The sequence below is a fragment of the Felis catus genome, chromosome X (genome assembly GCF_018350175.1).
Source record: "Felis catus isolate Fca126 chromosome X, F.catus_Fca126_mat1.0, whole genome shotgun sequence".
Classification (NCBI taxonomy): Eukaryota; Metazoa; Chordata; class Mammalia; order Carnivora; family Felidae; genus Felis; species Felis catus.
The window spans coordinates 47,134,927-47,162,047 of NC_058386.1; the positions used below are offsets into that span (position 1 = coordinate 47,134,927).

The 27,121-nt window shown below is 35.0% G+C and overlaps 1 protein-coding gene across 6 annotated transcripts in view; it reads right to left on the reverse strand.

Annotated features, from left to right (window-relative positions):
- The window catches only part of WNK3 (WNK lysine deficient protein kinase 3), a 189,016-nt gene that overhangs the window by 130,420 nt on the left and 31,475 nt on the right, over positions 1–27,121 (reverse strand). For all 6 annotated transcript variants that reach the window (XM_019823858.1, XM_019823859.1, XM_019823860.3 and 3 more), the window contains exons 3-7: positions 15,286–15,458; positions 14,299–14,519; positions 13,219–13,376; positions 9,948–10,036; positions 6,054–6,273 (exon numbers count right to left, since the gene is read on the reverse strand). In XM_019823858.1, coding sequence (XP_019679417.1) covers positions 6,054–6,273; positions 9,948–10,036; positions 13,219–13,376; positions 14,299–14,519; positions 15,286–15,458 — 861 coding nt within the window. The remainder of the gene's footprint in view (positions 1–6,053; positions 6,274–9,947; positions 10,037–13,218; positions 13,377–14,298; positions 14,520–15,285; positions 15,459–27,121) is intronic.

The window sequence follows — 27,121 nt, forward strand, 5'->3', positions numbered from 1 at the left end:
CTTATTACAGTTAATTTATGACTGTCATTAAGGTTTGTGAAAGATTAAAAGGTTTCTTATTCAACAACATTAAGTGCCTACAATGTGCCCAGTACTGGACTCCAGAGACATTGAAGTTATTACACTGGTCGTTTGTCCTATATGAGCACAAAATCTGGTGGTAAGATGGTACATATTTAACTTAAAGTAAGGTAGAAAGCTTTAAGCTGCTATAAAAGCCCTAAAGGGAAAAGAGAAGAAAGCATCACAGAGGAAGGTAAACTCTGACTTGAATTAAAACAAACAAACAAAAAGGAACTTGCTGGCTATTAAGGGAGGTGGAGATGAAGTTTAGAGATCCACACTCCAGGCAAAGGTAAATCTGCTCACAGCAAAGTACTACATCTTACCAGGTGTTAGAAGTGTGAGAGAAGTTAAGGGCTTGCTGTCTGAGAAGAGCGGGGCTGAGGAGCAGAAAGATGACTTGAGGAGGTGGCATGGCATATCATTCTCAGTCCTACAATCTGTTTTTTAAAGTATGCCTTGTGGGTCTGAAGACTCAAGAAAATTTCGTGGTAGTTGAAAGATGATTAAAATGTTAGATGGAATCCATATATTTAATTTCACTCCCTCCAAAAGCTCTAAAAAAATCCCCATACTAAATGGATTTTTAAGTTATAAACCCACAAGAATAGGGAGAATAAGAGTAAAACAACAGCAACAACATTTTGGACACTCCAGAATGTGGAAAACAGATTAAGTGACCTAGAAGACCTGAAAATGGTGAACTAGGGAAAGCGGAGAATCATTATCATTTATACTGAAAAATATTCACAAGGCACAGGAACTGGCAATACCTGTTCTGGCACTGGTGTGAGAAGCACTTAAATATTTGGATCCCTGTGCCCCTTCCTCCATTCCACACCTTTGGGTGATTGATTCTCCCCTCCCCAAGAAGCCTGGAGTTTTGTTCTCTAGAGAGGGTAAAAGAGAGGATCTCTGGACTATAGAACACCAGGCACAGTTGACGGTAAAGCTACCATGTAGAAAGTAAGATTAAATGACAATATGCACACTGAATGCCATATGCAGAAACCCTCAGCCCTTTCCCCCACTTGGCTACCAAAATACCAGTAACCAGCCCCTACCCTTCAGGAAGGACACTGAAAGATGATTCTCTGGGGGAATCTGACCAATTCAAGAATACAGACCTACAAATATTGATGTCAGAGATTCCTTAATTAAAGGCCCACCGTAGAGGTGAACATTAACAAGTCTGATACAAGCAATCACATCATCCAATGGGCTTCTAAGTTTCTGTAGAACACAAATTATGGCCCCTCAAAGATGTCCCATCGTAATCCTCAAACCTATGAATATGAGGAGAGATCAGTCCCATTATTTTGCTATGAACAGGTGACCTTAAAATAGGGACATTATCTGGGTGAGCCTTTTACCAGCTGGTGACTAAGGATTCAACATGTCATTGCTGCCTTTGAAGATGGAGTGAGGACACAGGAAGGGACTGAAAAGCAGCCTCTAGGAGTGGAAAGTGACCACCACCTAACAGCCAGCAAGGAAACGGGGGCCTCTGTCTTACAACTATATAGAATTGAATTCTGCCAAAAACTCATAAGCAGATATGCCCACAGTACCTCCAGATATGAACCCTGGCTGCTAACACCTTAATTTCAGCCTGTGAGATCCTAAGCAGAGACTACAGTGAAGCCCACTAGGACTTTTGACCTCCAGAACTGAATTAATAAATGGGTGTTACTTTAAGTCACTAAATTTGTGGTAATTTGTTACACAGCAACAGAAAACATATATAGTCTCCTATAGTCTATTAATCATGAGCAGTGAGTCAAGAATTACCAGAAATATGAGAAAAGCCTCTAACAAGAAGACAGTATAAAACCAACAAAGGTAAAACAGCAATTTGGAGAAAAGAGACTACACAGGTAGAAAAACGTCAGAAACACTTTTTTTACAAATGTTACAGAGAGGTGCGATAATACTGCCTCAACAAAACAAAGAACAAGATGTTTACTCTAAGGAAGGAACAGACCAAAAAATGAATAGGAACTCTTAAAATTAAAACCATGATAACAGAAATGAAAAACTCGATGGGTTAGAAAATAAAGTTGATAATATCTGCCAGAAAGGAGAATAAAAGGACAATAAAGGTGGATAATAGAAAAGAAAGAACAGTGGAGAATTAGTCCAAAAGGTCCAATATCCAAATGCTAATAGTTCCAGAAAGAAAAAAATGGGGAGAAATGATCAATAAAATACTTCAAGAAACTTCCCAGAAACTAAAGGATATGAGTTGACAGATTGGAAAGGTCCACTGAGAACCAACAAAGTAGATGAAAATAGACTCAAATCAAGACACATCACTTTATTTTAAAGTCTAGATTGTCTGATATAAGTATGGCTACTCCAGTTTTCTTTTGTTGACCATTAGCATGATAGATGGCTTTCCATCCCCTCGAGATCACAAAAGCCATATATGAACGACCCAATACTAATATCATCCTCAATGCGGAAAAACTGGGAGCTTTCCCCCTAAGGTCAGGAACAAGACAGGGATGTCTACTCTCGCCACTGTTATTCAACACAGTATTGGAAGTCTTAGCCTCTGCAATCAGACAACACAAAGAAATAAAAGGCATCCAAATCAGCCAGGAGGAGGTCAAACTCTCACTCTTCACAGATGACATGATACTCTATACGGAAAAGCCAAAAGATTCCACAAAAAAACTGCTAGAATTGATTCATGAATTCAGGATAGCTGCAAGATATAAAATCAATGCACAGAAATCGGTTGCATTCCTATACACCAACAATGAACTGACAGAAAGAGAAATCAAGGAATCGATCACATTTACAGTTGCACCAAAAACCATAAGATACCTAGGAATAAATCAACCAAAGAGGTGAAAAATCTATACACTGAAAACTATAGAAAGCTTATGAAAGAAATTGAAGAAGACACAAAGAAATGGAAAAAGATTCCATGCTCCTGGATAGGAAGAACAAATATTGTTAAAATGTCGATACTACCCAAAGAAATCTACATATTCAATGCAATCCCTATCAAAAGAACACCAGCATTCTTCACAGAGCTAGAACAAATAATCCTAAAATTTGTATGGAGCCAGAAAAGACCCCAAATAGCCAAAGCAATCTTGAAAAAGAAAACCAAAGCAGGAGGCATCACAATCCCAGAGTTCAAGCTATACTACAAAGCTGTAAACATCAAGACAGTATGGTATTGGCACAAGAACAGGCACTCAGATCAATGGAACAGAATAGAGAACCCAGAAATGGACCCACAAACATATGGCCAACCAATCTTTGACAAAGCAGGAAAGAATATCCAATGGAATAAAGACAGTCTCTTCAGCAAGTGGTGCTGGGAAAACTGGACAGCGACATGCAGAAGAATGAACCTGGACCACTTTCTTACACCATCCCCAAAAATAAACTCAAAATGGATGAAAGACCTCAATGTAAGACAGGAAGCCATCCAAATCCTCGAGAAGAAAGCAGGCAAAAACCTCTTTGATCTTGCTTGCAGCAACTTCTTACTCAACACGTCTCCAGAGGGAAGGGAAACAAAAGCAAAAATGAACTACTGGGACCTCATCAACATAAAAATCTTCTGCACAGTGAAGGAAACAATCAGCAAAACTAAAAGGCAACTGAAAGAATGGAAGAAGATATTTGCAAATGACATATCAGATAAAGGGTTAGTACACAAAATCTATAAAGAACTTATCAAACTCAACACCCAAAAAACAAATAATCCAGGGAACAAATGGGCAAAAGACATGAATTGACACTTCTCCAAAGAAAACATCCATATGGCCAACCGACACATGAAAAAACGCTCAACATTACTCATCAGGGAAATACAAATCAAAACCACAATGAGATACCACCTTACACCTGTCAGAATGGCTAACATTAACAATTCAGGCAACAACAGATGTTGGCAAGGATGTGGAGAAAGAGGATCTCTTTTGCATTGTTGGTGGGAATGCAAACTGGTGCAGCCACTCTGGAAACAGCATAGAGATTCCTCAAAAAACTAAAAATAGAACTACCCTACAACCCAGCAATTGCACTACGAGGCATTTAGCCAAGGGATACAGGTGTGCTGTTTCGAAGGGACACATGCACCCCCATGTTTATAGCAGCACTATCAATAATAGCCAAAGTATGGAAAGAGCCCAAATGTCCATCAATGGATGAATGGATAAAGATGTGGTATATATATACAATGGAGTATTACTCGGCAATCAAAAAGAATGAAATCTTGCCATTTGCAACAACGTGGATGGAACTGGAGGGTGTTATGCTAAGTGAAATTAGTCAGTCACAGAAAGACAAAAATCATATGACTTCACTCATATGAGGACTATAAGAGACAAAACAGATGAACATAACGGAAGGGAAACAAAAATAATATAAAACCAGGGAGCGGGACAAAACAGAAGAGACTCATAAATATGGAGAACAAACTAAGGGTTACTGGAGGGGTTGTGGGAAGGGGGATGGGGTAAATGAGTAAGGGCAATTAAGGAATCTACTTCTGAAATTATTGTTTCACTATATGCTAACTAATTTGGATGTAAATTTTTAAAAAATAAAAATAAAATTAAAAAAAGACATATCACTGAAATTTTAGAATACTGAAAAAAGAAATAGAAACTATTACAAACTTCCAGAGAGCAAAAAATGGATCACATGCAAAAGATTCTGAAAACAGAACTTTATACTTCTCAATATTAATATTGAAAGCTAGAAAAGCATGGAACAATGAGTCTAAAATTTTTTTAAATGCAACCTAAAATGCCATAGCCAGCCAATCAATTAAATATGAATATAGAATAAAAATATTTTCATACATGCAAATCTCAAAGAATTTACCTCTCATACCCTTTCTTTAAGAAGCAGGCAGAGGAAGTGTGCCACTAAAACAATAGGGTAAGCCAAGAAAGAGAAAGACATGAGATTTAGGAAACATGAAACCCAACAGAGAGGAAGAGGAGTCTATAAAGATAGTAAAGAGAAATATCAGAATAATAGTTGTGCACCAGATGTCCAAGGCAATCATTCCAGATCAAAACAGTATGACTATAAAAATAGACACGTTAAAGGCTATCATCTCCAGGATCCCCACTGTCAATGTTCCATCCCTCTTTTTAACCCAAGGACAGGATGTCCAGATTAACCTGGCTCAGACTATCTGTACTTGGCTAATCTGACCATGTGCTGTCAAAGCTCCTGTATGCCTTCCCTCCAAGCACTGTAGCAGCCTGGATCTGGTGTGGACGCACATTCAACCCCACAGAAGTTCTCTGTTGTCATCTGCTCTGTGGGGAGAGGGATCATGAGGAGATTAGAAGTAGAGAAGTAAGAGAGGCCCACGCCCCATCAAACCATATTGTAACCACACAACTAATTTCTGGTCCATACAACAGCCCACTGGTGACCTGACTAGTGAGCCATGTGTGTATTTCCCTAAATTTAATCATGACCTCACCTGTTGACTTCCCCTCTTGTAAATGCTTAGGGAAACTGAAGGCAGACTATGACTGAGAGACTATTCAGTTGGCTATCCTGGCCATCTTCACCTAATAGTAACTTCAGTAATCACCTAGGTGTGGGTTTGCCACTCAGGTTTCTAAAACAAAACAATATATTACTTAGATAAACTATAATGAAAAACAAAGGAAGGAATAAGTAACACAAAAGCCAGGGTAGATATTACCTGTAGTGATTAGGGAAGGGAATACAACTGGGAGGGGCATACAGGTGGCTTCAAAGGTATCAGTTGTGTTCTATTTCTTAATAAAAGTAGCATTTTATTATTCTTTATACTCTACATACAAATGTAATATACTCTTCTGTAAAGATACATTTCACAATAAAATAACTTAAATAAAGAAAAGGAGAAAACGAGAGGAAAGAAAGCAATAAGGAGAAAGGAATCAATCAACCCTGATACTATAAAGGGCAGCATTGGTTGGGGGGTGTGGAGAATAGTGGTAGGATTCACTTACCATTTCATATGCTACTTCCTCAGATGTATCCGTTTCTAAATTGAAACTGAATTCAATAGCTTCATTGTCTTTGTGTTTGCCTTTCAATTTTTTAGGGTCTTCAACCCAGAGTCTTAAAGCCAGGGACGAATTAGAGCAGTCATCTTCCTCTGCTAACTCCACCCTCAGTCCTGTATCCTCAGCAAAAAATGCGTGGTTTAATAGGTCCCTGATAGACAACCTAATAAACAAAATACATATCTCATTATCAATTTTTCCAATCACAAACAAGATATAGAACCCTTAATTAGTAAATATTAATTACATCAAAATAACAATCTTATTTTAAAACTTCTATTAATTAAACCATTACCCTGCTTTGTTAAAAAACAAATCTTATATCCAACTCATTATTACTAAGAATGCAAAGAAATCCCACCTAACATACACTTAAAATCACCTTAATTAAAGATTGTTATCAACAACACATCTAGATACTGTATGCCTAGAGAACTGAAGCAGTGCTATAGTATATGTTGGGTAGAGTGACTAGTTTCCCTAAGCCACTGGCTTAAGTTACTAAAACTCAAACAATAGACTGTCAGCAAAAGCAACTAAAAACTTCCAGATATATAAACTCTAAAGTAAACCATAAATTCAAACTATTTTACAAATGTTATAAATAGAAGTCGTTGACTCCATTAACAATAGTCAAGTTAGTGTACTTTACTCTTTAGAGAATGCCATGAATGATACTAATTTAGTTCTGCAAAGTCCCATGGTTTTCTTAAAATATGTAAGTCTAGTATTTTAGGCCAAAGTATACATGCAGTGGATGTGCCTCTAACCTAATATTAGGAATTAACCATCTCTGAAGAGGAAAAAAAGGACAGGGGTTCAAAAGATTCTTTTACAAGCTCAGGACAGTTAATTTCCTTTGCTTTCACCAATTTCTAAAACAGATATTTAATATCTAATATATCTATATTACAGGTCAGAGAGAACTAAAACCAATGTCTATGTAGAAAACCTCTCACACTACTTAAAACAGATAAAGTACATTAATAGCATGGTATCCTGTAACTTGAGGATTTTCAACCCTTCTGATCATTTTACTGATTGAGACAAATACATAACTAAGAGAGCGTTATAAAAAGAGTAAGCTTCCTCATACTAATTAGTTTTAAGGCTAAGGTAAGATGTGTTTAAGAAGGCACAACCAAGTTAAAGCCCTCTGCCTCTAAATGAAAAATTTCCCTAGGTATTTTTACTAAGGAATAATTACAGCAATGGCACCAAAAGACACCATTAAATACTTATTACTCTGTTAGGTATTTTATATGCATTATCTTTTTAATCACCAAAGTAAGACCTGTTTTGAGGAACAGTTAAGTAACTTACTCAAGATCACACTGGCTAAATATGAATCCACATTTGAATCTTGGTCTGATGTAGAAGCTTATGCTCTTTCTAATACACTAATATGCTATGAATCCTTCTGAATATTCCAATGTTCTCTGATAACAGTTCACAATGAAAATGCTGTAAAAGCAATAATCAGAATCCAAACTAAAATGGCTACTTCAACATCATACAACTGACCCTTGAACACTATGGGGGGTTAGGGTGCGAACCTCAGTTGAAAATCTGTGTCTAACTCTTAACTCCCCCAAAACTTAACTATTAATAATTAACTATTAATAGTTCTATTGATCAGAAGCCTTACCAATAACATACAGTTGATTAACACGTATTTTGCATATGTATTATATACTATATTTTTACAATAAACTAAAGAAAACATTATTAAGAAAACCATAAGGAAGAGAAAATACATTCACAGTACTGTACTGTTTGCTGTTCAAGGGTCAACTGTATTTTCAGTCTCATTTTAAAAAAAGTATGCCTAAACTCTTACAACTTAAAAATGGCCACAACAAAAACATTAACAACCTAACTTTAAAAAGGGCAAAGGACTTGAACAGACACTCCTCCAAAGAAGATATACAAATGGCCAATAACCACATGAAAATAACCACGTGAAAAGATACTCAACATCATTAGTCATTAGGAAAATGCAAATCCAAACCACAATGAGATACCAATTCGTAACCATTAAAAAATGGAAAATAACGAGTATTGGTGAGGATGTTGAAAAACCGGAACCTTCATATGTTACTGGAAGGAATACAAAATGGTGCAGTCACTGTGAAAAAAAACTGGTGGTTATCCAAAGAATTAAACAGTATTACCATACAATCCAGTAATTCCACTCCTAGGTATATAATGAAGAGAACTGAAAACAGGGATTCAAGCAAATACTTATTCACCAATATCCATGCAACACTATTCATCATAACCAAAAGGTAGAAATAACCCAAGTGTCCATCAACAGACTAATGGATACACAAAATGGGCATGTATGTGTTTCTTCCTTAAAAAGGACATTCTGATACAGGCTGCAACATGGATCAACCTTGAAAACACTATGCTAAGTTAAATAACCAGCCACAAAAAGACAAATTATTGTATGATTTCACTTACATGAGGTACCTAGAATAAACAAATTCATAGAGACAAAAGTAGAATAAATGTTACTAGGTGTTGAGGGGAAAAGGAATGGAGAGGTACTATGTAATAGGTACAGAGTTTCTGTTTGGGTGATGAAAAGGTTCTGTAAATACAAAGCTGTGTGGTTGTATACAACAATGTGAATATACTTAATGCCACTGAATTGTATACTTAAAAATGATTAAAATGGTCAATCTTAAGTTATGCATATTTTATCATAATTAAAATATATAACTACCTAGATATAGCCTGTTGGTACAAACACCAATGTTTTATAATAAAGCTATAATTAAACAGGTTTTACCTTAGTGGCTTTATATATTCTCAGATATACAACACTGAACTTAGAAAACTAATAAAAACGGGGGACAGTCAATAAAATGTGGGTGAAAATAACTTCTATAAAAGACCTATCACCTTCATTAATCATAACCAATAAGGAGGTAAAAAATCAAAAATTTAATCTACTGATTTAACTCGGCAACTGTCCTAAGCTCAAATTAATGGGAAATATAAGCTAAAACTAAAGGGATGCGTCCATAAAAAAAAAATTGATACAAATAAATCTAGAATACTACTTCTTTAATTTTTTTTTTTTTTTTGAGAGATGGAACATTAGCGGGGAAGGAGCAGAGAGCGGGAGACACAGAATCCGAAGCAGGCTCCAGGCTCCGAGCTGTCAGCACAGAGCCCAATGTGGGGCTCAAACCCACAAACTGTGAAATCATGACCTGAGCCACAGTCAGATGCTTAACCAACTGAGCCACCCAGGCGCCCATCTAGAATACTACTTCTTGAAAAAAATAGCCCTATCCACTTTACCATTATCATGACCCAAGGATATATGGTCTATAAATAAAAAACATCCAGTGAGTTGATGGTCAATTTTTTTAAGCTATCATAAAAAATCATTTAAGTACTTACCTGAAGGTAACACAGCAGAAGCTCTCTACCATCAACTGTTAGAAACAAATTAACCTGGGGGCCCAACCATTTGAGTACTTACCTGAAGGTGACACTGCAGAAACTCTCTACTATCAACTGTTAGAAACAAGTTAAACTGGGGGGCTCAAATGACTGTTAAACTGATGGCTGAAGGTGATGAAAATTTGCCACAACACACACAAACAAAACCCAAATTTCAGTTCAAGAAAAATTGAGCACATGATATCAAAGTCCAAAATGGCAAGCAACATGCACTGATATACTTCACTCAATACAGTACGGTTTGTGTTCTACTCAAAAGTAATACTCAGTATTATTCAAAAGTTAGAAAATGACCCAGTCCAAGATAAGAGTTTAATGTATCTATCAGTTATGTCATTTTGCTACATTTGTACCCACCTTTCTGATTTGTTTTGACGAATACACCCTTCAATGATTTCTTTCACTTCAGGATCAGTGACTTTATTGAAACTGGCTGGCTTTATGCCCTGAGAAATGAAAAATGGTTTCTAGTCACAAAATAAGCAATGGAAAGCCTAAGTCAACAGGATGCTTATTAAAATAATAAATTTTGACCACTAAACTAATATATTCAAGCTTTAAATAAGGTAAATATATACATACAGTTTAACAATTTTTTGACAAAGATTTTGTCATAGTTCTAATAGTCTACAAATAACAGTGGAGACTTGTAAACAATCTAAATTTCCAACAACAGAGGTGATGTTACATAAATTATGTGATATATATATGCTCATGTTATCCAAAAACTAAAAATGTTCTCAAAGTATTTAATAACAGAAAATTCTCGTATTGAAACATTAAGTATGGAAAAAATTGGATCTCAAAATGTACATACAAGTAAAACCCCAATTAACAAACTATAATAAACGAGTCTTCCAGAAGAGCTAGAAGCAATGGACAATCAATATATTATGTATGTATAGGGGCGCCTGGGTGGCTCAGTCGGTTAAGCATCTGACTTTGGCTCAGGTCATGATCTCATAATTTGTGGGTTTGAGCCCCGTACCGGGCTCTGTGCTGACAGCTCAGAGCTTGGAGCCTACTTCACATTCTGTGTCTCCCTCTCTCTCTCTGCCCCTCCCCAATTCATGCTCTGTGCCTCTCTCTCAAAAATAAACATTAAAAAAATATATATGTATTATGCAAAATATATATACACACATATATAAACTTTTGAGAAATCTGTATTATTTTTATCATTAAGCAATACTAAAATATTGAGAGAACCTCAAGCTAATCAACAGGTTCTAGGAATGCATTAACAAATTAGTAAGGTCTAGACAATTCAAAATGTTTCTGTAACAATGTTAGCTGCCTGAATATGCTTATTTTATATTCTATTACTCTTAAATTATGAGTTTTAGATTTCAGAAAATAATCATTACAGTCATTTAATAGAAAACTCCAAATTAATCTAGAAGGAGAAAGATATGATAGAATAATTGTCATGGAATAAGGCAATCTAAAACCTAGTTCTGGGCCTTTCACACTACTTCACAGGATGCAGAATCAGAAAGCCCAGTATCATATACTAGATAAACCTGGTGAGATTAGGAGTTAATTTGGATCTCAAACTCAAGAAACTTTAATACAGATGGAAATGTGAATTGTGATATGGCATTTTTGTGATTTTAATATGAAATAATAAAATCACCATTCAGAAAATGGTGTTACATCATTCTACTTATACAAAAACTCCTCTTTGACCTTTCTACTGATCTCTTACCTCTTCCGCAGTCCTGGGTAATTATTGCCTTTCTCTGCTCCTAGGTGAAATTAATTGGGAAGCTGCAACTTACAAAACCAAGTACAAATTCTTTTCTATTTGTGGCCATACAATGTATGGACTCAGACTAAAAAGACATTCTAGCCTTATCTCTTCTCTCAGCTCTTTGTTGCAGAAATCTTCAAACATACTCAAAGGTAGAATAGTATAAGAAGCCCCATGTAACCACCACCAACTTCAACAAGCAACATTTTGTCAACCTTGTTTCAGCTATCTACCCCCATACCTTTTTCATCCTAAAATATTTTAAAGCAAATCCTAGGCATCATGTCATTTCACTCAGAAAGTCTCCAGTTTATACCTCTAACAGATATCATGTCACCATCCCACCTAAAATAATTACCAATAATTCCTTAACATTATCTAAAACCCAGTCCACACTCAAATTTTCCAAATTGTCTAAATGATGTCTTCTTATAGTTGGTTTGTTCAAATCAGGATCCAAACAAGGTCCTCACAGTACATGTATGGTGCATTAGACCTGGCTCATACCATCTCACGAGATGCAGCTATTACATTGTCAAGAAATCTGTAAGTTGATTATTAAACACAGTCATTTACAAAACTTATATAATCTTACAATTAAATAAATTATATCAACAGCCAAGGAAATAAATACTGATAACACTACTCGTAATTATTTTACTACATTTTACTATTATTTATGCTCTTGAGGTTGTTTATTATATCTGTATGGTAGAAATACCATATGATGAGTGCCACTGTGTATACTGTTCCCGACCCTGCATTCAGTGAGGTCACAGTGGTGACTTGAAATCAGTCATGGTGAGAATATTTAACACCAAGGAAATCAGAGAATGCTAGAAATCAGTGCTTTTTCTTTTTCAGAGAATCGGTTGTTAAACATTTAGTTCACTTAAAGTAGCTCACCACTACTTTAAGTCTCTTGTACTCTTTAACAGTCCCTCCCCTTTTTACTTTCATGAAATTGATTTGTTGGAGAAACTAGGTCATTTGTCCTATGGAATGGCCCACATTCTAGATACTGGCTTTATTTCTTGTCTCCCTACACATGTATCTCTAGAGTCAGACAGATTTGAGGTCAAAATCCACCACTATTAGTAGCTGTGCGAACTTGGGCAAGTCACAATCTCTGATTCTCAGCCTTACCATTCGTCAACTGAAGATAGCACCATCTTGTAGGGTTATAATATGAAGGTATGTAGTATACAGCATGCATTTAAAAATGGTACCTATTAGTATTAGTTACTTGAAACACTCTAACAATCTCTTTCACAGCCTATTCTACAGCCACCCAAGTAGATATGAAATAGACCTATTTTGAACAATCCTAAGACTTTGCTTCTACCTTACATCCCTTACTATACTCTTATTTTTATAGCTATTTGTGAATTTAAAAATGCAAGCTCTTTATGGGTAGCAAATACTTCTTATTCATCTTTACATTCCTTGAAATTTCTAATGCAAAAAATTACCTATAACAGGGAATCAAATGCTGTAGCTGTTGAACAATATTTTGAATGCTCTTTAATAATTAGGCTTTTAGAACTAGAAACCTTCAAAACCATTTAGTCAAACTTCATTATCAGCTTTGAAAAAATATTATCCACCCAATAAATCTAAAAATTATTTACAAACAAATGGATATAGATATATCTATACATTTACCCAAAGGTACTAATACAGAGCATTTTATGTGACCCCAATAAAGTACAGGCATACAGCATAAATATAAAGCTTGTTTCATTACAATTATGTTAAATTTAGCACTGTTATACAGCACTAAACTAAAACCAAAATTAGTTTTAAGCTGACTTTACCAACTTCAACATAAAACATGACAATCTAAGAAGTAAAAAAGAATAAAGTTATACCTACGCTAGTTACTTTACGGTATATTTGAGCTGCATTCTGGCACTCAGAATAAGGGTATTCAGAAGTAGCCATTTCCAGCATACACATTCCAAAAGCATAGACATCTACAGATTCATCGTAGTGCTCTTCATACATTTCTGGGGCCATAAACTCAGGAGTCCCTACAAAATAACACCACATCCACATTTTTATTAAAAAGAAAAATTTATCCACCAAGATCACATTCCCTTTTCCATATGGATTACCTGGGTTAATTTCTGCTCCCTAAACCAAATTTATAAATAAAACATTTGCAGGAATACTTGCTATATCTATACAAAGTATGTCAAGAATTTCCATAACTTTCCATACTGGTAAAGTACAACTTGTAATGCTCAAGATAATGATTACTAAAATCTGTTTTTATTTCTAATCCTTTATTTACAAATTTTTCTGAATTAAATTAGTAAATCTTCTTTCTTAAGTCTTTGGAACCTTTTAATATGTCCCACAAAAGAAATACACTAGGATGTGTCTGAAATAAGTCAATATATAATAGATATTTAAAAGCAAATTTGGGACACCTGGGTGGCTCAGTCTTAAGTGTCCTACTCCTGATTTTGGCTCAGGTCATGATTTCACAGTTCTTGAGATTGAGCCCCATATGTCAAGCTCTGTACTAACAGCACAGAGCCTACTTGGGATTCTCTCTCTCCCCCTCTCTCTCTGCTCCCCCCCCCCATGCTCTTTCTCTCAAAATAAATAAACATTTATAAATAAATAAATAAAGTAAAACCAAATTCACATTCTAGGCCAGGGGTCAGCAAACTTCTCTGTGAAGGACCAGACAGTAAAGATTTCAGGCTTTGCAGTCTATATGGTCTGTGTCACAACTACTCAACTCAGTCACTGTAGTGCAAAAGCAGCTATAGACAATACATAAATGAGGGAGTGTAGTTGTGTTCCAATAAAACTTTTATTTATAAAAATAAGCAATGGAGCCAGATTTGGTTCATGGGCCATAGTTTGCTGATCCCAATTCTAGACATACACAATTAAAAAATCTCTCTTTATCCTAACAATAAACTATAAAATGTTAATCACCAATGACACTCTTAGCAAATGATGTTCGCATTAAGGTGGCTAGTCCTAGATCACCAATCTTCACAGATCCAGTGGGTCCCGTGATGAAAATATTGTCACACTTCAGATCCCGGTGAATAATGGGAGGAGTCCTAGTGTGCAAGAACTGCAATCCCTTTAAAATTTGCCTGCACCAACTCCTTAAGACCTTTGGTTTCATGACTTTAAATCGTTTTAAGTACCTACACAAAGGAAAAAAAAGACCACATATAAACAAACATATCTAGCTTATTATATGAGCACTATTAGGGTAAATCATGTAAGTTAGCTGGTATTGTATGTACTATGATTGTCAGCACTGAATTGTCCTCTATTGTCTGTTATAGAAAAAAAAATTAAATCTAGGCTTCATTCTTAGAGAAGACATCCTACCAAGTCTATCATTTTTTAGCTTTTTAAATTCAAAACAAGAATCATTCTAATCAGAGTGACCTCTTGTGGAAGGGCAGCAAAATTTTAAAAAGAAAATCCTTCTCTACTTTCCAATAACTATTTCTATAAAGTCACCAGGGGGGTTAACTATGTAAAATTTTAGTGCAAAGATGCTAGGAAACAGAAAAAGTATATCCCATATTTAATAATTATAAATAAGTGATTGTACCATCAAATGAAAAACTGCAGTCAGAAATAAAACAATAAATTATAATTATATAGTACTGTTCACTAGATATGTGAACCTGGCCACACCCCCCCAATCTTTCATTATTTTTACAAAATGACATTATTTGTAATTCTTAAACTCTATGATATCCCACAAATATTCATTTCTCAATACTGTATATGCTAACAAACTTAACATCCTAAATTTTTCAACCTGCCCTGACACATACTTGCCAGTCAAACACTACATATTCTTTAATCAAGTACTGCAATTTTACAAACAATTTTTATGACTCTTGAAAATTATTTCCAAATAAAACTTCATTAGCACTATCAGGGTCAACTTACGTTTTTAAGGTTCCTGATGTCATAAGTTCAGTCACCAATACAATACATTTCTTTCCCTTTAATATAGACTCCCAGGAATCATAAAATCGAACTATATTGGGATGTTGGAGACCTTTTAACATCTCTGCTTCTTCCTTGAACCTTTGCTGCTCAGCTTTGGTTAATTTCCGGTCCTGAAATGGAGTAGCAAGTTCCAAATAGAGTCTAGAAATTCTCATGGACATTTCTAACACCACTCAAATGTGTGCTTTGTTCTGTTGTTTTCATTTATATGTGTATTTTTATCTGTCAATTTTTTTCTCAGGACTTATATAATCATTGATAAATTTTATTAGGTAGTTACTTTCATTCCTCCCATTCAACAATGCAGCAGCTGTTATATTTCATAACTATGCTATAAACCTACCTGCAAAATAAATCAATATGCTGAAAAACAATACCTCATATGATAACTAAACTTTCCATGATCATTTCACAATATACACATATATCAAATCATTATGTTGTACATTTTAAATATCTACTTGTTATATATCAATTATATCTCAATAAAACTGGAAAAATAAATAAAAAATAAAATCACCTTTGCTGGAAAAGAAAAATAATATATCAAAATGAAAAAAAGTAATAAAACAAACAGGAAGTTTCCCTAAGAAATCCCTGAATTTCCACATCTATAGGACTATATAATGTCAGGACAGGAATAATCAAAATGTTAGACATGTAGACATCTATTCTGGTTAAATATCTGAACTGCCAACATATTTCTAGAAAGAAATACAAGGTTACCAACCAGTAAAATACCTTCAAACAGGAATTAGACCTCTAATCTGCTATATTAAATGCTAAAAGTCAAAGGAGCAATGTTTATAGAATTCTGAGGGAGGACTGTAACCCTAAAACTCTGAACCCAGAAAAATAACCAATCAAATTTATAAGGGAAAAACAGACACATTTTTAAGAAAATAAGGACCCAAAGTACATCATTCCATACACCCCTTCTGAAAATATTATTCAAAGAATTAAAAAAAGATATATGGCCAAATAAAATCATTAGAAAAGGAGTGTGTGGCATACAATAAATAGTAATAAATTGCCAATAATGCTTACTTAGGGTAAAGGCTAAGTAATAGTGGTTAATGTGGTTGGTAAAATGGAATGAATTTTCTAAACAATAATTAAAATGGAAGATATATAATGCAAAAAGAAAGCCTGGAATTAAAACTCCAGATGATCACTGAATGTTGTATGTAATAAGTGAGGAATCAGTAAATTCTACACCTGAAACTAATTTACACTGTATGTTAGCTGGAATTTAAATAAAAATGTGAGACTACAAAAATTTTAATTTAATTTAAAAAATTCTAACAAAAAAAAGGAAGAATAAAAGCAATTTTTGTCTTCTGCAAGAGGGAGAAGGAGAGGAAGGAGTGGCAGAACTATTTTAAGTTTTGATTTTAACAGAGAAATAATCAAGTATCCTCGTTAAAAATTTAGGTATGATTTCCATTTCAAGATGATTGACAACATATTAAATTAAATTAAATTAAATCCCTTCTCTTCCTAAATTCCACCAAAATGGCAAAAGAAATACATGAACAAATCCATAATAGCATTGGAAATAAGAGGAGGGTTCAAACCAAAGATTTTTTTAAGGATAAAATACATACATTGATAGACTATATTTTTATGAAACTCAAGAGAGTAGGAAAAAAAGGAAAAAGAGTAGAAGAAATATTAACTTGATAAACATGAAAGAGTATCATTAGAGAGGTTTCTTTTGTTTAGCAAAAATAAACTACTGGGACTTCCTGAATATAAAAAGCTTCTTCACAGCAAAGGAAACAATCAACACAACTAAAAGGCAACCTACAGAATGGGAGAAGTCTGCAAATGACATATCTGAGAAAGGGTTACTATCCGAAAAATATAAATAATGTATACAACTTAACACCCCTCAAAAACAAATAATCCAGTTAAGAAAATGGGCAGAAGATATGAATAGGCATTCTTCTGAAGAAGACATACAGATGGCTAACAGACACATGAATAGATGCTCAACATCACTGATCATCAGGGAAATACAAAACTAATGATATATAACCTCACACCTGTCAGAATGGCTAACATCAACACAGGAAACAACAGGTGCTGGCAAGGATGTGGAGAAAGGGGAACCTTCTTATACTGTTGGTGGAAACGCAAACTGGTATAGGCACTCTGGAAAACAGTATAGAGGTTCTTCAAAAAGTTAAAAATAGAACTACCCTATGATCCAGCAATTGCACTACTAGGTATTTACACAAAAAATACAAAAATACTAATTCAAAGGGATACACGCATCCCGATGTTTATAGTAGCATTATCTATAGTAGTCAAATTATGGAAACAGCCCAAGTGTCCATCAACTGATGAATGGATAAAGAAGATGTGTCTTTGCATCCTTGCAAAGACAAGGATGGACCTAAAGAGTATTATGCTAAGTGAAATAAGTCAGTCAGAGAAAGACAAACACCATATGATTTCACTCATATGTGGAAGTTAAAAACAAATGAACAAATGGGAAAAGAAAGAGAGAGGCAAACCAAGAAACAGACTCCTAACCATAGAGAACAAACAGAGCAGAGAGAGAAGGAGACAAGAGGATCTCAAGTGGGCTCTATACTGACAGCAGAGGGCCTGATTCAGGGCTCGAACTCAGAACTGTGAGATCATGATCTGAACCAAAGTTGGATGCTTAACCAACTGAGACACCCAGGCGCCCCCCACAAGTTCTTTATAGATTCTGCATACAAGTCCTTTATCACATATGTGATTTGAAAATACTCTCTGCCACTCTCTGGATTACCTTCTCATTCTCTTAATAGTGTCTTTCATAAGAGCAAAATATTTTAATTTTGTTGAAGTCCAATTTATTGATTTTTCTACTTTCATGAATCATGTGTTCATTGTTACATCCAAGAACTCTTTGCCTATATTTGAAATGTTTCACACTAAAATGTTGGGATAATTTTGTTGACAAAGTTGTACATCATGTTCTCTTCTACTTCTTTGACTCTTTTCCAGAGCATGTCACATCTTCTCGCATGTATTTTTGCACTCTTTATTTTTCTTCATCAGGTTCATTAATCATTTTTTCAGAAAGTCAAAATGAGTAAAATTTATTTATCGTATTTTTATGTTTGCAAGTTTTTATTAATTTCAGTTATCTTTATTAATTCCCTCTTCTTTTATTTTGCTTTTCTTTTGCTATTATTTCCCTAATGTCTCAAGAGTACTATATCCCTTCTAGTTATTATTCATTAATAATGAAGACATTTTAGGTGATAAATTTTCTTCTGGGAATAGCTTTTGCAATGATCCACAAGTTTCACCGTAACGTCCTCTATTTTATAACGTTCTAGGTAGTTTATAATTTCAGTTTTGATTTTCTCCTCAATCCAAAATTTGTCTAGAAATGTGATTTCTGATTTCCAATTAAGAATCTTTTAGTTATTTGTTTCATTATTTCTAATTTTACTGAGTAATGCAGAATATAAAACATATTTTCTTTAACTTAATATTTTCTATGGGCCACATATTTGACCAACTTTTTTAGAGGCTTCAGACTGTATTAATGTATATTCTCTCTTTGAAGGATATAAAGTACTATATATCCATCAAATGAAGTCTGTGGATTATACTATCTAGCTCCTCTATATTTATTCACTTTTTGTCTACTCGATCTGTCCTATTTTGAAATAATAGGACCTGGAATTTCCTACTATAACCATATGTTTACCCATTTTCCTTGAATCTATTACAGATTCTTAGTTTAAATTACTAGCCAAATTATTTTTGGTGCCTACAGGTCTTTGATATATCTTCTTAAACTGTGAAGTAAAGAATTTCATAAAATCCTGTTCAATGTTTTAACTTTACTTTCTTCCTTCTGTGATACATTAATATTGCCACTCCTCTTTTCTCTTTCTTGTGCATATGTTTATCTTAACCTTTCTTTATCACTGTTTCAAGTATATTTTTAGCAAACAACACATGTGGGTTTTGTCTTTTAACCCCATCTGGGAGGCTGAGTCCACAGACTTCATTTGATGGATATATAGTACTTTTTGATTTTGATAGGGACTGCATTGTATTTGCCAATCTCCTTTGGCAATGACACTTAACGATATTAAGCCTTCTAGCCATTAAATTCCATTTATTTATGTCTTCTTTAAATTTAGCAATGTTTTGGGGGTGCCTGGGTGGCTCAGTCGGTTAAGCGTCTGACTTCAGATCAGATCATGATCTCACAGTTTGTGAGTTCGAGCCCGCATCGGGCTCTGTGCTGACAGCTCGGAGCCTGGAGCCTGCTTGGATTCTGTGTCTCCCTCTCTCTCTGACCCTCCCCCCGTTCATGCTCTGTCTCTGTCTCAAAAATAAATTTAAAAAAATTAAAAATAAATAAATAAATAAATAAATTTAGCAATGTTTTGGGGCACCTGGCTGGCTCAGTCGGTTAAGTGCCCGACTTCAGCTCAGGTCATGATCTCATGGTTCGTGAGTTCCAACCCTGGGTCAGGCTCTGTGCTGCCAGCTCAGAGCCCAGAGCCTGCTTCAAATCCTGTGTCTCCCTCTCTCTCTCTTCCCCTCCCTCACTCATGCTCTCTGTCTCTCAAAAATAAATAAAGACATTAAAAAAAATTAAAAAATAAATTTAGCAATGTTTTGTAGTTTTCAGTGTTACAAGTCTTTCACCCCTTTAATTAAATTTCTTCCTACATATTTTGTTCTTTTTGATGCTATTATAAATGGAATTGTTTTCTTAATTTCCTTTTTGGGTTATTAATTTCAGTACAGAAACACAACTGATTTTTGAGTGTTGGTTTTGTATCCTACAACTTTGCTGAATTAGTTTATTAGTGTTTGATTTTCAGTGCTATGAAAAAGAAGCTAACAAGTTGTAAAAATGAAAAAAATGTGATCTAAGTCAACAGGAATAAAGGAAACAAAAAGTAAAATATATAAAGAACCTAAAATAAAATGGAAGTAGTAAAATTAAGTATATCATGTGCTAAATCAAATATGTTCATAATGCATGATATACAATGCAGTCCCTATCAAAATCCCAATGACATTATCTGCATAAATTTTAAAAAATCCTAAAATTCATGTGGAATCTCAAAGACCTCAAATTCCCAAAATAATCTTGAAAAAGAACAAAGTTGGAGTTCCTGATTTAAAAAACTTACTATAAAACTACAGTAATCAAAACAGTGTGATACTGGCATAAAGGCAGACAAAAAGATCAATGAGACTACAGAGCCAGGAATAATCCCTTGCATATATGGTCAAATAAATGATTTTCAACAATGATGCCAAGATCAATCAATGGGAAAAGGACAGTCTCTTCAACAAACGGGCAAACTGGGTATCCACATGCAAAAAACGTAAAGTTGGACTCTTAGCTTACACCATATATAAAAATTAACTCAAAATGTATCAAAGACCTAAACATAAGAGCTAAAAATTAAAAAAAAAACTTCTAGAAGAAAAAATAGAGGAAAGCTTCATGATATTGGGTGCAACAATAAATTTTTGGATATGACACCAAAAGGATAGAGATAAGAAAAATTAGATAAATTGGACTTAGTCAAAATTTAAAACTTTTGTACATCAAAGTACTATTAAAAGAATGAAAAGACAATCCACAGTATAGGAGAAAACATTTGCAATTCATATATCTGATGAGGGATTAATATTCAGATCATATAAAGAACTCTGACAACTCAACAACCATAAACACAACAACCGAAAAAACAAACAACCCAATTTAAAAATTGGTAAAGGACTTGAATAGTTATTTCTCCAAAGAATGAAATATACATTCATAGTAAGCACTTGAAAAGAGGCTCAACGTCACTAGTCACTAGGGAAATGGAAATCAAAACCAGAATGAGATAGCACTTCACATCTATTAGGATGGCTATGTTTCATGTATTTATTTTGACAGAGAGAGAGAGAGAGAGAGAGAGAGAGAGAGAGAGAGAGAGAGGAGGGGCAGAGAAAAGGAGAGAATCCCTAGCAGGCTCTGTGCTGTCAGCACTGAGACCAACACGATGCTATTTTAAAAAAACAAACCAAACAAAACAAAAAACAGAAAATAACAGAGTTGGCAAAGATGTAGAAAAACTGGAACCCTTGTACATTGCTAGCAGGAATGTAAAATGCTACAGCCACTGTGAAAACAGTATGGCAGTTTCTGAAAAATTAAACATAGAATTACCATATGATCCAGCAAATCCACTTCTAGATATATACCAAAAAGAATTAAAAGCAGGGACTTAAACAGATATTTACACACTAATGTTTATGACAGCATTATTCATCATAGTCAGAAGAAACAACAGAAATGTACATCAATGGATAAATGGATAAAACAAATGTGGTATATACATACAATGGAATGTATGCCTTAAATGCCTTAAAAAGGAATAAAACTTTAATACATGCTACAACATGGATGAAACTTGAAAAGGTTATGCTAAGTGGAATAACCCACACACAAAAAGGCAAATATTGTAGGATTCCACTTTTAGAAGGTACCTAGAATAGGCAAATTCATAGAGACAGAAAGTACAATAGTGGTTACCAGGGGCTAGGAGAGTGGGGAAAGGGGAATTATTGATTAATGGGTATAGAGCTTCAGTTTGGGACGTTTAAAAGTTCTGGAGATGGGAGGTGGTAATGGTTGTAAAACAATGTGAATATACTTAATGCCACTGAATTGTGCACTTAAAATGGGTAAAATGGTAAATTTTATTGTTTTTTTTATTTTTATTATTTTTATTTTTTTTTTCAACGTTTATTTATTTTTGGGACAGAGAGAGACACAGCATGAACGGGCGAGGGGCAGAGAGAGAGGGAGACACAGAATCGGAAACAGGCTCCAGGCTCTGAGCCATCAGCCCAGAGCCTGACGCGGGGCTCGAAGTCACGGACTGCGAGATCGTGACCTGGCTGAAGTCGGATGCTTAACCGACTGCGCCACCCATGCGCCCCTAAAATGGTAAATTTTAATGTTATGTACATTGTGCCACAACAAAAAAATATTTTAAAAAAGAGGTAAGGAATTAATATGTTATTTGTCTTTCTCTATCTGACTTATCTCACTTAGCATAATGCCTTCCAGATCCATCCATGTTGTCACAAAGGCAGGATTTCCTGCTTTCTTGTGGCTAAATAATATTCCATTGCATATATCTAAATAATATTCCATTGTGTGTATATATGCATCACATCTTCTTTATGCATTCATCTGCTGACAGACACTTAAGATGTTTCCATATCTTGGCTATTATGAACAATGCTGCAATGAAAATGGGTGTGTAGATAGCTGAGACACAAACAGTGTGTCATATCACTTATATGTGGAATCTAAAAAATGAATTTGTAAAAACAGAGTAGAATAGCAGTTACCAGGGGGTGGGTGGTACAGAGGGAATTTGGGATATGTTGTCTAAGGATATAAATGTACAACTAGTAAATAAGTAAGTTGTGAAGATCTAATATACGATATTGTGATTATAGCCAACAATATTATAAACTTCAAAGTTGCTAACAGACTAAATCTTAACTGCTTTCAACACAAAAAAGAAATGATAAATATGTGACATGACAAAAAGTGTTAGCTAATGCTACTGTAGCAATCACATTGCAATATATAAATGTATCAAGTCAACACAGTATACACTTTAAACTTATGCAATGTTATATAAAGAAAATGCTAAAAGAGTTACGGAACTCAAAGAACAAGAACAAAAGATACTACACTTAGAAGAGACCTGGAAAGAGCACCTGGGTGGCTCAGTCAGTTAAGCGTCTGACTTCAGCTCAGGTCACGATCTCAAAGTTCATGAGTTCAAGCCCCACCCCCATTGGGTTCCATGCTGCAGCTCAGAGCCTGGAGCCTGCTTCAGATTCTGGGTCTCCCTCTCTCTCTGCCCCTCCCCTGCTTGCTCTCTGTCTCTCTCTCAAAGATAAACATTAAAAAATAATAATAATAATAAAAGAAGTCAAATACAAATTTACCAAATTGACTTCAACTACTCCACACTACTTTAAAAAGAAATACTGTCTTGGGGGTGCCTGTGTGGCTCAGTCAGTTGAATGTCCAGCTCTTCATTTCAGCTCAGGTCATGACATCACAGTTTCGTGGGTTCGAGCCCCGCCATCAGGCTCTGCAATGGCAGTGAAGAGCCTGCTTGGGACTCTCTCTCTCTCCATTTCTCTCTGCCCCTCTCCAATTTGTACTCTCTCTCAAAATAAACTTTAAAAAATTTTTAAAAAAAGAAATACTATCTTTTTGTGAATGTTAACTAAGCACTTAATCTATCATAATATATGGAATGCTAACAACATATACAAAACCTTTCCTGAGATAAGGTATAGTACCAACATGACTAACATGCATATGTATTTATTCAAGATAAGAAGCATTTCATTCTAAAGAAGACATACAGATGGCCAACAGACATGTGAAAAGATGTTCAACATCACTGATGGTCAGGGAAATTCAAATCAAAACTACAATGAGATATCACCTCCCACTTGTCAGAATGGCTAAAATCAACAACACAGTCAATAACAGGTGTTGGTGAGGATGTGCAGAAAGGAGAACTCTCTTGCACTGTTGGTGGGAATGCAAACTGCTGCAGCCACTGCAGAAAACAGTGTGGAGGTTCCTCAAAAAGTTAAAAATAGAACTACCCTACGACCCAGTAATTGCACTACTAGGTATTTACCCAAAGGATACAAATATACTAATTCAAAGGGATACATGCACCCTGATGTTTACAGTGGCATTATCTACAGTAGCCAAGTTATGGAAACAGCCCAAGTGTCCATCAACTAATGGATATGTATACACACACACACACACACATATATATACATGGCATCTTCTTTATCCATTCGTCAATGTGGGCTGTACACACACACACACTACATATAATGGAATATAACTCAGCCATTAAAAAGAATGGTATTTTGCCATTTGCAATGACATGGATGGAGCTAGAGAGTATAATGCTAAGTGAAGTAAGTCGGCCAGCGAAAGACAAATACTATATGATTTCACTCATATGTGGAATTTAAGATACAAAACAAACGAGCAAAGGGAAAAGAAGAGAGAGAAAGGCAAATCAAGAAACAGACTCCTGACTATGGAGAACTGATAGCTACCAGAGGGAAGGTATGTGGGGAATGGCTGAAGTAGATGATGGGAATTAAGGAGTGCACTTATGATGAGCACCAGATGTTGTATGGAATTGATGAATCACTATACTGTACACCTGAAACTAATATTACACTGTATGTTAACTGATTTTTCTTTTTCTTTTCTTTTTTTTTTATTTGAGAGAGAGAGCATGCATGAGCAGGGAAGCGGGGGGAGCATCGAGAGAGAGAGAGAGAGAGAGAGAGAGAGAGAGAGAGAGAGAGAGAAAATCTCAAACAGGCTCCATGCTGTGTGGGGCTCTATTCCAACAACCATAAGATCATGACCTGAGCCGAAATCAAGAGTCGAATGTTTAACCAAGTGAGCCACACAGGCGCCCCTCTTTGTTTTACTTAAACTTTAGTTAGTTAACATACAGTGCAATACTGGTTTTTCTTCTTCTTTTTGTATGTTAACTAACTGGAATTTAAATAAAAACTATTAAAAAATAAAAACAACAAAACAAAGAAGTATTTCATTTCCAAAAGGTCAACTATGGCCTTATCAGCTATGTCTCTTAATGCAAACATCAACAATGAACTACATAACCAGGTCAGAGGCTATGTGGCTCTGTTTCTGCAAATGTGAAGGAAGAAATCATCAACAATGTTATAAAAGCTGTATTATAACTTGTTCAAGTATTATAACAAGTTCAATGCAGGCTTCAAAATGGTGTTTAACTTACAAAGCAGTCTATCAATAAATATTCTGGATAAATATGAGGTCGCTCAGTATTTTATCACTATCATTTACTGAACACTCAAACACGTACCACATGTTTTATAATAATTATCTGTGATTCTCAACATTTTTTTTCTCAAGCTGAGCAGTAGATACCCAGTTTCCATCATGTTATTCTTTATCGTCCTTTGCATATCAGAAATATTAATTCTAATTCTTTTTTGAAAAGTAAAAAGCTAAGTTTCCAAACTGTTAAGTTGTTTATCTTGCCCAAGGTACCCAACTGGCACAGGCAACAATGGAACCCAGATCTGCCATATTCTGAATCCTGAGCACTTTCTAGTTCATTGCTTTGCCTCTCATCAACAGTATTCACAGCAACGATTGCAGATACCTCATTCACAAACCACTTTCCTTGGAGAGATGGTATAGAGTCTCAGAACTAAAAGATAACAATAATCTGTAAATGGTAACATCAAAGTACTAATAAAAAAATCAGCATGTAACAGTCAGAGTCTGGCCATTAATTAGCATGTTAAAGCTCTTAGCAACAGTATCAATTCCTTTAAAAATAGTGCTCATCCATGGTAGTCAAGATAGCGCATGGGAAGGTGAATGAACCAAATACAGAACCAGGTTCACTTGTCTACCAGTACTGTTGAACAAAGAGGATGTCCTCATTCAGACAGGACCTGAGCATACAGTTCATTTACTTGGTCTATGGTCGTGGCAGAAGAACACACACAGGAACATCTAGTTCCTTTGTTCTGACTCTATTCTTGCCAAGCCACTTTCTCATTATAATTTAGTGTCCCCTGTATCTAGCCCACAGACCAAACAGAACATTTGAAATTAATAAACTTGTGTCCTAGATTTAGGCTTTTGAATTAGTGCAAGTTAGTCTCCCCAACATGTCTAACCATCTCTGGACACAGACAAAAGACGAGGGCCAGACACTGAACCAAGGCAACCCAGCCATTAAACTGTTCCTCAGAGGCCCCAAGCCAGGGTGTGTCCTTAAATGACACTATTAAGTATCCATTGAGCCTTAGTAGTTTAATTTGAAGAACCTTAAACAGGGTCCATTTAATAAATTGTTCTAAAATGATTAAAACAAAAGATGAGAGGGAAATCATCTATATAAATGTTTCTTATATACCACTGATGAATACAAATCACTGCTCTACCCCTTTGGGCAAGTTACTGAATGTATCTAAACCTCAGTTCTACCATCTGAAAACTAATCATCTCTATCTCATAGAACTATTGCAAAGACTAAATAAAATATTCAAATTAAGTACCTATCCAGGTACTTATACAGTGCACAATTAACATTAATTTTGAAAAATGGAAAGTGTATGATGTCATTATTAATAATTTAAAATATACTAAAGTTCCTCAATGACAAATTCCCCAATTGTTGGCCTTTTAGAAACTTAACGGTCATACTTAGGAAGAAACCACATAAAACTAAGAGTTAATTCCAATTAATAACTGTGGAAGGAATGTGGCAAGTAGAAAATCACCATTAGAATACCACAGTAATACTTATTACAGGCAAGATATACACCAATTGTTGCCAAAACAATTGGACAAAGTTTAAGGAGAAACAGATACTTGCATAGTCTCAAAGTATCTCCTCCCAAGGTATGTATTAATCTACAAAGGGAAATTTATTAATTTTACAGTACAGAAAATCTATTAGAAACCACCTTAACCAAGTGATCAGGTTATCATTACCAGTAATCCACACCAACATCATGTACCCTCTGCTATGATGCACTGAGAAGGTTGTATCACCTCTCTGGTATTCTTCTCAAAATTCATAACCTAAATCTAATAATGAGAAAACATGACAAACCCCAATGAAGAGACATTCTATAAAAAAACTGAGCCATA